Genomic DNA, 13344 nt, shown 5'->3' with positions numbered 1-13344 from the left:
AAATGTATGTGTTTGTGTCTTGGTTTTTTAACAAAAAATTTAAAAAGTAAAAATAATTTTAAAAGTTAAACATAGAAAAATGCTTATGGAATAAGAATAAAAAGAAAAATTTTTTTGTATAACTGTACAGTGTGTTTGTGTTTTAAGCTAAGTGTTATTACAAAACAGTCTAAAAGGTTTTTAAAAATTAAAAAGCTTAGAAAGTAAAAAGTTACAGTAAGCTAAGGCTAATTTCTTATCAAAGAAAATTTTTTAAAAATAGATTTAGTGTAGCCTAAGTGTACAGTGTTTCTGAAGTCTACAGTAGTATAATGTCCTAGGCCTTCACATTCCCTTACCATCCACTCACAGACTCACACAGAGTAACTTCTAGTCCTGTAAGCTCCATTCATGGGAAGTGTACTACATAGGTGTACCATTTTTTAACTTTTATACAGTATTTTCCCCTTTCTATGTTTAGATACAAAAAAGACTTACCAGTATTAAGTACAGTACCATGCTATACAGGTTTGTATCCTAGGAGCAATAGGCTATACTGGATAGCCTGGATGTGTAAGAGCCTACACCGTCTAGGTTTGTGTAAGTGCACTCTATGGTGTTGGCACAACGATGAAATCACCCAATGACACTTTTCTCAGAATGTGTGCCCATCAAGTGACTCATGACTGTAGTTGGATGCAGAGCTGTAAAGATGGGAAGGAAAGGTATTCCACATAGCAACAACAGCATGAGCAGAGCCACAGAAGAGAGATATTGGGGGGTAATTATGAGGAACAGCTGAGAGTTATCTTTTAAAATTAACTTTATTGAAGCATAGTTTGCATACAATAAAATGCACCCATTTTACGTTAATAGTTACATGAATTTTAAGCAATGTATATAAACCCACGTGACCACCATCTCACAGAAAACGTCCTTTAAAAATTATCACTTCGAGCTGTTTTTGTGTTTAGTAAAGTATAATTTTATTACAAGTTTTATAATTCAATATTAAAACCAAAACAATACAGAGGCAATAAAATAGACTATAGAAAGCATATGCCTTTGAAATAGCTCTAGGTTTTAAATCCTACTTCTCAAGCAAGTTGCTAAATTTTTCAAAGCCTCAGTTTCCTCATCCATAAAATGGGGATAATAATAAAACCACCCTCACAAGATTGCTGTGAAGATTAAAAGAAATAATGTGGGCTGGGTGTGGTGGCTCATGCCTGTAATCCCAGCACTTTGGGAGGTGAAGGCGGGTGGATCACTTGAGGTCAGGAGTTCAAGACCAGCCTGGCCAATGTGGCGAAACACCATCTCTACTAAAAATACAAAAAAAAAAAAAAAAGTAGCCAGTGCGGTGACACATGCCTGTAGTCCCAGCTACTCAGAAGGCTGAGGCAGGAGAATGGCTTGAACCAGGAGGCAGAGGCTGCAGTAAGCCAAGATCGCACCACTGCACTCTGGCAACAGAGCAACACTCCATCTCAAAAACACAAAAATAAAAATAAAAATAAGTAAAATATGTTAAACTTCTAGCACAAAGCCTGGAACATAGCAGGACCTGTAAATGGTGTTAGCCTTATCACAATTAGACAGGCATTGGTTGTATAGTTACCCCAGAGTTATGGGCCAGACTGTGAAATTTGCACACAAAGGCTTTCAAAGGATCCTAAATGAAACTGCCAAAAGGCTAACAAAAATGGCAGGTCTAAGTTCCACTTCCCTACTGATTCCACTTCACAATCAGTGGTGAGGGCTCCACGGTATTACATGTTCAAACGTAGTGCTTCGAGATGGAATGGGTCACTTGACAATTGATTCTGGAACAAGTTTAAAGCAAAACACTTAAAAGGTTCCCCATGAGTTTGTCAGGCCTGCTCCCTGGCCTTTAAACAGAGCCTGACCTCCCACATCTCAGGCCACAGGAAGCTGGGGAGGCCACGGCTCTAGGATTCCCCCAGTGGCCCCATTCTACTTGGGGGCCCAACTGCCTGCTCTGGCTCCAGCTCCCTGGCTCTCCAGCATCCTGACTCCATGATCCAGCTCTGATATCTGTCTCCTTGTGTCAAGACCAGTTTCTTCAGTTTACCTACCTGTCACCCTACTCGTTCAACTCTGCAAGCTGTTTTGATAGCTGCCAACACCTACTGTGTACTGTTAAGACGCTCCCTTAGTCTCAGCTTCCTGGGACCCCCTGCCCCAGCTCCCAGCACACAGGACCCAGGACACAGTTGCAACCATAATATAATTCAGGGGTCATGGGGACGGAGTGCCATCTACCTGAGCAACAAAGAGCTGGAACTCGTCAGGCAGAATCCATGAGCGAGGGTAGAAGTTGTACTCCTCAGGAAAGAGATTCTGCATGGTTCTCACTGCTCTGCTCAGAGTAATTTTACGCACCATCTCCGTCATGCCTGGGGAGAAGAGACGCTGTGAGGTTTTAACAACAGTGGGCTACTAGCTATAAAACAGCCATTATTTGGGACTTTTAAAACCACCCACCCGACATATTCTCTTTTTCAGGCAGGATTTTTAGAAAAGGTCTGAGTTGTTCCCCACAGCGGTGACTCATGGTTTGGAAAGAACTACTGAGTTAATGAAAAACCTGAGGTAATGGATGGGTGTTCTTTTCTCTTTATAAAAATGAAGCATCAGTTTGAAGGAATGAGTTTTTACCTAGTTTATTCTTTGTCACCCCCTTAGGTAATGAATAGGGAACCATTTATATCTTGCACTTAAAATTTAATACCTTCTTTAATCTGGGGCCACCCTACATGCTTCTGGGATTCCTTCCATCTTGCACCCTAGAGAATATTATCTAGTGGACTCTGGTTATATTATGAGAGGCTTAATTAAGTTTCTTTCTTTTACTGTTTCATGAGTATTAAAGGCATGAAATAGGAAAACACACATCTTTCAGCATAAAATCTGTCTCCTTGAATGAAGGACAGGAAATAAAAAGAATACCATGATTTATACTTTAAGGGAAAAAATGCAATCTGTAGGAGTTCCTCAGTTATAAGGACTAACACTGACATTGATCCTATCTCATTAATTTGCCCAGAGGGAATTAAAATGTCTCACTGTTATAAAACATGAAAAGAATGGTGGATTTTTTTTTCGTGTAACATCACTAGTAACTTTGACAAGAGAAGAAACTGAGTACTATATAGTGTAGCAAATTTTAAGCAAATAGGTAAAAATTATTATCAATTTTAACATGTTTCGTTCTTTTTTCTTTTCTTTTTTTTCTTTTTTTTTTTTTTTTTTTTTTGAAACACAGTCTTGCTCTAATGCCCAGGCTGGAGTGCAGTGGCATGATCTCAGCTCATTGCAACCCCTGCCTCCCAGGTTCAAGTGATCCTCCCACTTCAGCCTCCCGAGTAGCTGGGACTACAGGTGTGTGCCACCATGCCTGGCTAATTTTTGTATTGCTTTTGTTTTTGTAGAGACAGGGTCTCACTATTGCCCAGTCTAGTCTTGAACTTCTAGGCTCAAGCCATCCACCCGCCTTGGCCTCCCAAAGCCCTGGAATTACAGGCGTAAGCCACTATGCCCGGCATCATCCTTATTTCTTTTTCTTTTTCTTTTTAGGCAGAGTTTTGCTCTTGTTGCCTAGGCTGGAGTGCAATGGCACGATCTCAGCTCACTGCAACCTCTGCCTCGTGGGTTCAAGCAATTCTCCTGCCTCAGCCTCCTGAGTAGCTGGGATTACAGGTGCATGCCACCACACCCAGCAAATTTTTGTATTTTTAGTAGAGAAGGGATTTCACCATGTTGGTCAGGTTGGTCTCAAACTCCTGACCTCAGGTGATCCACCTGCCTCAGCCTCCCAAAGTGCTGGGATTACATATGTGCCCACCACACCCAGCTATCATGTTTATTTCTTAAGACAAATATCACTGCCAAAAATGAAGGCTAAAAATGTCCTTTACCCTGAAAGAGACCAAACAGTTCCATTACTGACACTAGAAATGTGCTTAGCAAAACTATTTTTAATAGAAAATACGAAGTTCCATGTCAGCTTGGCATGCCCAAATTATCACACATTCCAAATGGGCAATCAGAATGAATGAGGTTCCTCTAAATTCCCACGTTCAGAAAGTAAAGGGTAAACATCTGTGAAGGAAAGTTTTAAGAACCACCTTCTTGCTTCCGTCAGCATATTAAAAAGTGCAATAAATCTAAAGGTCCCAGCTTCAAGATGTCAGTGTCCAGGTCTTAGTTGTTGTTTAGAAGGATATAGGGAAGGATTAAGTAAGAAATAAAGGAGCTTAAAAAGCACTAATAAACTGTTCTCTAACATGAACTGTTCAATAGTCAAGAAAACTCACTGAGGACACTGTTCTGAGCTTCCCAAGAAGGGAGTCTGGAAAATCACAGCTATTTCCTTTTATTCCCCCACAGAATTAGAATCATTGCATTATAAACACAAGAGCTGACCACAAGGTAAACAAAGCAAAACTTCAACTTTTTTGGAATCCTTTTGCTTGAGGTTGACTAACATTTTAGTTACCGTATTGCACTGAAAGCCTTCATAACTAACTGTAATACAGCACCTTACTCCACGTAGAGGATGCCTCCTGACCAAATATTGTTGTGGTATTTTCTGCATTTTAAAGTCGTTGTGCCGAGGGAAGGTTCTCCCTCCAAAATCCCTCAGCAGGTCAGAAGGGCTCACACAACTCAGAGGGCTGTGAGTACATGAGGGCAGTCTGGGTGCTCCAGAAAAGTTTTGTGAAAATGTATGTCCTGCAAATTCAGTCAATATTCATTTAATATCAGCAATGGCTCCTTCTGTAATGTGCATCATCAGGCCCCACACCAGCTAATAAGTGTTTCCAAGTTTACTTTTGTGTCTCCAGGCAGTTTTCTACTGAAAATGGCCAACTTAAGAAGCACCCCTGGAAGCCAGGCACTTCCTGCCTGCAGGCGGGAGGCAGCTCACTCCGACCCTGCCTGAATGCCTGTCTCCAGGAGGCACTGATGTAGACCTCTGACATTCCACTTAGCACCAAACCTTTGCTCCTCCATATCTAAGCTGTGCTACTATCCAGTGCCACCAGGCAGTTTCTGGCCCCTCACTAGAACCCACTTGGAAGCTGCTGGCATCTCCACCTCTGGAGGTGGCTCAGAGACAGGTGTGGGAGTGGCATCTTCTCTCATTATGACCCTGACAAGCACAGCAGGGTTTCTAGCTGATCCAGGACACACGTTCCCAGAGAAAATCTGTGAGAAGGGAGGTCATGGCCAGCTCTGCTGACTTCAGGCCCTACTGGCTCCAGGCCCTGTCCCGTTTCCCTAAGTAGCTGCAGCACCTGACCCCTTGTCACCTGTGTCCCCTCCCTGGGCTCTAGGACCAATTCCGATCTGAGATAGAAGCTCTAGGTCTAACCCCCAGCTCCCTTCTGCTAAAAGTCTGACCTAGACTTTGTATTCCAATCAGATAAGAAGAATTTTACCCATTTTTCCGGTGCTCTATTGCTTGTCTCCAAATGTTGGTGACCTTATCTTTTGCTCCTGGAGCCTGAGCGGCTGCCTTAGCAATGCACAGAGTTGAGGCCTTTTCTTTGTTCTCTCCAATGCCCCTCCTCTCTCCAGCCTCTCCTCTGTTCCCCTCAAGCCCACTCCGCAAGGGCTGGATTCCTCCTGTCGGTGACTTTAGCCCAGTGTCTGGGGTCCTGCTACCTAATAACAGCTCCTTTTGAGGTTGACTGTCCACCTAGGTTTCTCAATAAGGTCTCTCCCTAGATGTCCCTATGAGGGCAGTTCCCCTATCAATTGGGAAAACTTCTTAATTCAGGTGGGAGTTTCTGACACCAAGGGCTTACCTCCTGCCCCTCCTTCTGAGGCAGGCCTGGGTGCTTCCATCTGCTATGCTGGAGTCTCAAGTCCTGGTGGGTCTCATCCCATTCAAGTTAACTGAGAGCATAACAGTTCAATCTCAGGTCTGCCCAGGCAGCCCTACTTTACCCAGTTAACATAAAACAAAACAAATCAAAACTGAGCTATACTTGGAACACTATTCAATCAAAATATTATTTATAACAATAATTCTTGGCAAAAACACATCAGAACCACCAAACAACAAATAAATACTTTCAGATCCATCCTATTCTATTCCCATTGCCCCTGATTCATTCATCTCTTGGGTGGATGTTGTAGCAGACTCTTAGCTACATCTCTGTTTCTTCTGTCAGCCGTCTCACCCATTTCTAATGTGTCCCTCTGGCTGATCTTGCTAACATGCAAGCTGACCCGTGTCACTGTCTGGCTTAAAAATTCCTCAGTGGCTCCCCATGACTTTCAGGCTCTAACAATGCTATACTTGGGTTCCTGCTCATCACCCCTCCCCTACCCCGCTCACCTGATGCCCTCTAACCATGGTGGGCCACTTGCCCTTTGCTGAATGAGCAATATGCTCAAGGCATTCTGTCTTTGCACCAACTCTGCTCCCTTGTTTGGCATGGGGATCGGGCCCATCCATCCTGGAGGCTCAGTTTCCATGCCAGTCCTCTTCTCCAGGATCTCTCACCCTGCTGCTCCGTGGGCAAATCTGGGTTAGGTTGCCTGCCCCTGCTCCAGACCTCCACAGCATTCCAGCTTCCTCCAGCATAGCCCTTAGGCTGCATTTTTCTTCTCTCTTTACATGCCTTTCTCTGTGTCTTTGTAGCTCCAGAGCCCAGACCAATGCTTGATAGATGGCTGTCCCCACATGTTCCTCACTGAAGCTCCCTCCCTCTCCAGCAGAAAGCCCCCTTCTCAGGGGGGCTCTCAGGTACCACCTGCCATGTGATGCCATACATCTCAGACCCTGAAGCTCGGCAAAAGACCTGCTCAGAAGCTGAGAATGGACAGTTTTGGACTTTCTTAGAGCTAAATCTGATATGTCTAATCTGATATGTCTGATTTAGATACGTCTAAAGAAAGTAGACATATCTAATAATCTACTTTCTTTAGATGTATCTAAATCAGATTATTTTCATAGAAAGTCTTAATTCATCAGCCAAAATATAATAATGTATTTTGAACCAGGAAATTACCCATAGAAAAGTGACTAAAATCTAATGTGCTGACACAAACAAAATTAATCACTTCCATGTGTATATATCTGTTCTCAGTTGACCCAGCACATACAGTGTTTATACGTGCCTGGGATATCCACTAGAACTTACCCTAAGTAATATACAATGCATAGAAAGTGCATTTTAGAGTTATGGGATATATGAGAGACAGAAGATAAGCTTGGACACAAACTGGTATCAGAGGACAGACTGTTCTGGAATCACCCCTCTGCTGAGGAGTACTACCTTTCACAGGGCAGAGGGTGTGGCAGCACTGTTCCTCTGCCTAGAGGTTCAAGAGCCTGCTTTGTCATTAGAACTAATTAATTTCTGTTAGTAAAGTGGAAAAGTCTATGTTCCAATCACTGACATGTGGAATACAGGATGGGGCAAACTTGCTTGTTTGGAATGAGTATCATTCTAGCACCTTTAATGAAACTAATCCTTGGGGGGTACTTCATTCTATATTTCTAATTTGTATTCTGAATGTAGATCTATAGCTACTTCTTTCCTACTCTCAGCCACTAGGTGAGGCATGAGCAAATGGGGAAAATGTAAATGAAGCCTCATTTGATGATTCATGTCTTAGGAACTCAGTCCTCATTTAAAGCGTTTACTCTTCCAAACTGTATTCCTCCAACATCCTAATAAGTCCTTTAAGTGGCATCACAAAGCATCCTTTTCTGAGCAGCAAGACGCAAAAAATAATAGCTATCCCATTAAACTGTTGGGCAAGAACTCTGGCTGCAACAATCATTCTTGTTCTGTAACAAAACCCTTTCTCCTTCTCTAAAGATAAATTTGACCTTGGGTTAACTTTCTATCTCGGTTCCCCTAGAAAACAATGAAGGCAGAATGTTAGCTGAATTACTAGGCACAAAGCATATGGTTAAAATGATCCCTGACTTGGTAAATTGCATAAATATCTAGTAGAAAGCCATAGCTCCAAGCTTTTCTGAGTGCGACGATTCTTATAACTTAATTATGACCCTTGCTGGGACCTTAGAAGCCATACTACGGAGCAGTTCTAAGAGATTCTGGCTTCTCTGGGGCATCTAAGCCAAGAAAGACTCATATCCACCAATGTGGATCTAGTCCTTTTGCACCTGAGCTTTCACTTGAGGAGCCAGAGACTAGTCCCTGGAACTCCTGCAAACACTCCACTGAAGAGAAATGCTTGACACTGACTGGCCAGCAAGCTGTGTTTCCTGCCCTGTATCCTTCTAAGTGAATCTCAGCCAAGTGTGGTCTGTGATAGTGAACTTGTAAGACTGCATGCTTAGGTGAAAACTCCTAGTGGATGTGGCATAACTACCACCCAGTGTATTACGTACGGCTATTGTGTTTTCTGCAATGCATTTTCTTAAAGACGTGGGGTAGAATGTCAAGGAAAGAGTAAACTGATTCTCCCTTTAAAATAGGTAAAATTGATAAAATACTAAGAGAAAACACCTTATATTTAGGCTACTACACTAGGACTGCAACCATGCAAAAAGGATGAGTAAACATGCTTAAGGTTTGGGAGGAAATATAGAAATATTCACATCGCTGTTTTGTTAAATGAGACATGGGATTCAGGGTGATGTTCTTTTTAGAAATTATTTATTATGACATTATAATATAGTCTGTGAAATATATTAACATTTTAAAAAATAAGTGGAAGGCCCTTTAACTGCATCATACCCAGCTTAATCCAGTGCTCCTTCTCCCTAAGCTGTCCTACCATCTTAAATATCCTCTTCATTCAGCCATCAAAAATAATGAAGAGACCCGGTAGAGTGGCTCACGCTTGTAATCCCAGCACTTTGGGAGGCTGAGGCAGGTGGATCACTTCAGGTCAGGAGTTTGAGACCAGCCTGGCCAACGTGACATAGCAAAACCCTGTCTCTACTAAAAATACAAAATTAGCCGGGTGTGGTGGTGCAGGCCTATAATCCCAGCTACTCAGGAGGCTGAGGCAGGAGAATTGCTTGAACCTGGGAGGCTGCAGTGAGCCAAGATCATGCCACTGCTCTCCAGCCTGGGCGATAGAGCGAGACTCCATCTCAAAAAAGTGGTAGAGATTAAAATGCAAAAACAAAAAAGTTGTATTGGGAGGTTGGTAGTGGAGTGAGGGAGGATATCTTAGTTCTGGCTATGACGCTTTTCTAGCACTAAGATTTCTCCTTGTAGGATAAGTCTTGCTGAGATAATGTCATTAGGCAAAAGGCAGAGGCTGGCTGCAGCCTGTAGTACTTAGTATGGAGACTGGTATATTTGGTTTTAAAAATGATACCTCCAAATATAATACTTAAAGAAAAGGGAAGCTGATACCCCATTTCTATGACATATGCCTAGAATTTTGGTACTTTTGTTTCCTGCAAGAGTGAAATGTTCTATTTTTTTTTTTCATTTTCAGAATATATTCCTCTCATTAGAACCCCACATTATATGTATAACCCAAAAAGTGAAACCATGTTCTTCCACCAGTGGAATTAGACCAAGAAAGCCTGCCTTTGAACCTTTAAAAGTCTGTCTCCAATCCTTAAATCCTTAATAGCTAGTGAACACAGCAACTCTCAATTAAGGGTCCCCAAGTTTGATCTCAAAAATAACTGTCATATTTTTGTAGAAAAGTGTACCTGAGATTTGGCCCTAGAAACATTTTTAAATGTCAACAATAACAGCAAATACCTGGAAACTTGTTCACTTGACCGGAGAATATGTCATTGTCGTGAAATGAAACTCCGTGCCAGTAGATATCACAAGGCAAGCGCCGGCCAAATGGGAACTAGAAGAGAAAAAATGTGACTCACAATAAGAATAAGAAGAGCAGTGACCACACTGAGTATCTGTTACGTACAAATTCCCGGCACCCTGGTGCACTTACCATGGTTTAATCCTTCTAATACGCATATGAGGTAAGTGATATTCTTTCCCATTTTACAGATGAGGAAACAGATTCAGACAGGTTTAAAAACTTGTTCCAAGTGGTAGAGCTCTGATTACATGTGGCAGATACTACACTCCTGGCTTTGCAGGCACCATTTCACATTAATCCTTATAACTACCCTATAAAGGATTACTCCCATTTTGCTGATTCAAAACTTGGGGCTGACAGAGATTACATGCCCAAGGGCCACACAGAGCTGGTAAGGGGAGGAACCAGGATTTGAGTCTGGGTCTATCCAAATTCCAAGCCCATACGTCCCTTCCTCTGAAAATTACAACCCTCAACTGAGCCCAAAAGAATAAGCTTTCAGAGTCCCTCTTCCCCCCTCTCTCTCTCTCTCACACACACACTCTCTCTCTCTCTCTCTCTCCCCATGAAGGTGAGATGAATGCCAATGCCTAAAACAGTTCCTGAAACTCGTAAAGACTTCCTGAATTAATAAATGAACAAATCAGGAGTGGTCATCTGACTCAAGATGAGACAACCAGATTCTCTCTTCTAGGAATCTGGAAATCAGAGATGCCAGGCAGCCTCTGCTGGCCCTTGAACGGGCAGGGATAAAAAGCCAGGGCAGGGCAGCTGTGTTTGGCTATGTGCACAGGAGCAGAGACAGCCAGTCTACTGAGAGACAAGAAAGGAGCAGGTGTGGGAGGGAAGGCAGAGATGAGACCACATAATCCTAGAAACACAGACTGAGTGGCCTCAGACCCGCATGAGCCTATAAGACAGCCTTGTATCCTGAGAATACCTTTTTGGTCTTCTAAAATCCTGTTTGGCACAAGCTATAGAGTTTCAATTATTTGCAGCCAGAAAATCACTGAGACAAAAGTGCCTGTTCTTTCCACTACATCCTGCTGCTTCTCAAAGTTATCAACAAGCTCTGCATTTAATGAACCTGTTTTTTAAATCTGTAACTCAGATTACCTTGTTAAAGGAGAAAAGGGAGGCCATGTTAGTTCATATTCAGAATTTGCTTGTTAAAAGTGCACGCGAATAGGAATGCTAACACATTAAATAAAAATCTTTTGATTTTCCCATTCTAGGACTACAGGTAATCAGAATTTTTACCTACTTCAAGTTGGGGAGCCAAGGTCCGATGGAAGAACATAGCCTTACTAATGAAATGGTAGTGACTCAATGCTTTCCATCCATTCCACATTGAAATGAAGCCAGACTCAAGTCACTTAAATCAGTCACATTCTTTCAAAGCTGTGTACAGTGAGGCATATGTTGTACACTCTACTCATATTAACAACTTCCATCTATAATTTATAGCATTTTGCTCATTTTCTTTTTATGCAATAGGCTGTAAGTTATTAATTCAGTACTCACAAAGAGATACAACATATGTTATTTTCTTCTAGTTGTTAAGTGCTAATATGGAGAAGGAGAAAATAACCAGAATTAAGCAGGCTACCCAAGCAAAGGGTAAAGTGGCTTTGTTGCCCACAATGAGGAACGAACACCTTGTCAGCGGGCAACCCAATGACTCTTATTTCCTTTTGCATCACTCTTCAATCCTTACCACCCTCATAAACACCAAATAGATCCTCCATTTAGAGGCATCTTTAGCTCATTCAGTTTTGACAAACCACCATTTTTAAAAACGTGTCCATTCACTCAGGAATTATTGTATGTTAGATTATGTGCTAGAAATATGGGGGACATAATTTTAAATAAGTACCAGGATTTCATAATCCTACCTCTTTTTAAGCTCCTTTAAAAACTGTCCGCTTACACAGCTAACACCATACTCAATGGTAAAATACTAAAAGCTTTAAAGTTTTTCCTCCATGATCAGGAATAAGACAAAGATGCCCACTTCTATTTAACATCAACATAGTATTATAAATTCTAGCCAGAATAGGCAAGAGAAAGAAATAAAAGGTATCCACATTAGAAAACAAAAAGCAAAATTATCTGTACGTTGATGACATGATCCCATATGTAGAAAACTCTAATGATTCCACAGAAAAATATTAAAAGTAATAAATTCAGCAAAGTTGCAGGATACAAAATCAACACATAAAAATCAACTGTGTCTTCATACATGATAACGAACAATCCAAAAAGGATATTTTTTAAGGAATTCCATTTATAATAGCATCAAAAAGAATAAAATACTTAGGAATTAACCAAAAAGGTGAAAGACTTGTACAATGAAAACTATAAAATATTTGTAAAAGAAATTAAAGAAGATATTAATACAAATAAATAGAAAGATATCCTACGCTCATAGACTGGAAGAGTTAATATTGTTAAGATGTCAGTATCACCCAAAATGATCTACAGATGCAATGCAGTCTCTATCAAAATCCCAATAACTTTTTTTCAAAATAAAAAAATCCACCCTACAATTCATATGGAATTACAAGGGACCCCAAATAGCCAAAACAATCTTGAAAAAAAAAAAAAGAACCAAGTGGTGTTCTCACACTTTTTTTTTTTTTTTTTTTTGAGAGACAGAGTCTTCTGTCACCCAGGCTGGAGTGCAGTGGCACAATCTCAGCTCACTGCAACCTCTGCCTCCCAGATCAAGCGATTCTTCTGCCTCAGCCCCCGAGTGGCTGGGATTACAGGCACCCGCCAGCACACCCAGCTATTTTTTGTATTTTTAGTAGAGGCTGGGTTTCACCATGTTGGCCAGGCTGGTCTCGAACTCCTGACCTCAGGTCATCCACCTACCTCGGCCTCCCCAAGTGCTGGGATTAAAGGCATGAGCCACTGCGCCCAGCCTGAAGGTCTCACATTTCCTGATGTCAAAACCTGTAGCAAAGCTATGGTAATCAAATAGTGTATACAATAACAATGAGATACCACCAGACACCTATTAGAATGGCCAAAGTCCAAAACACTGACACACAAAATGCTGGCAAGGATGTTGAGCAACAGGAACCCTCATTCCTTTCTGGTGGAAATGCAAAACGGTAAAGCCACTTTAGAAGGCAGTTTGGCAGTTTCTTACAAAACGAAACATACTCTTATTATATAATCCAGCAATTAGTTCTCCTTGGTATTTACCCAAATGGGTTGAAAAACTTATATCTTGGCCGGGCGCGGTGGCTCAAGCCTGTAATCCCAGCACTTTGGGAGGCCGAGACGGGCGGATCACGAGGTCAGGAGATCAAGACCATCCTGGCTAACACGGTGAAACCCCGTCTCTACCAAAAAAGACAAAAAACTAGCCGGGCGAGGTGGCGGGCGCCTGTAGTCCCAGCTACTCCGGAGGCTGAGGCAGAAGAATGGCGTGAACCCGGGAGGCGGAGCTTGCAGTGAGCTGAGATCTGGCCACTGCACTCCAGCCTTGGCGACAGAGCGAGACTCCGTCTCAAAAAAAAAAAAAAAAGAAAAGAAAAACTTATA

The 13344-nt window shown here is 41.9% G+C and overlaps 2 protein-coding genes across 3 annotated transcripts in view; one reads left to right on the top strand and one right to left on the bottom strand.

The window, feature by feature from the left end:
* MORN5 (MORN repeat containing 5) overlaps nucleotides 1–13344 on the top strand; it is a 632826-nt gene that overhangs the window by 463888 nt on the left and 155594 nt on the right. The window lies entirely within an intron of this gene.
* TTLL11 (tubulin tyrosine ligase like 11) overlaps nucleotides 1–13344 on the bottom strand; it is a 272426-nt gene that overhangs the window by 207753 nt on the left and 51329 nt on the right. Inside the window, exons 2-3 of one of the 2 annotated variants that reach the window (XM_050761886.1) lie at nucleotides 9723–9819; nucleotides 2266–2399 (exon numbers count right to left, since the gene is read on the bottom strand). In XM_050761886.1, the coding sequence (XP_050617843.1) occupies nucleotides 2266–2399; nucleotides 9723–9819 (231 nt within the window). Of the gene's footprint in view, nucleotides 1–2265; nucleotides 2400–9722; nucleotides 9820–13344 lie in introns of those variants that run through there. The other variant, XM_050761887.1, reaches the window with a different exon arrangement.

This window comes from Macaca thibetana, chromosome 15 (assembly GCF_024542745.1).
Source record: "Macaca thibetana thibetana isolate TM-01 chromosome 15, ASM2454274v1, whole genome shotgun sequence".
Lineage (NCBI taxonomy): Eukaryota > Metazoa > Chordata > Mammalia > Primates > Cercopithecidae > Macaca > Macaca thibetana.
Note: the sequence above shows the minus strand (reverse complement) of the source record. Positions and strands in the feature narration are given on the sequence as shown.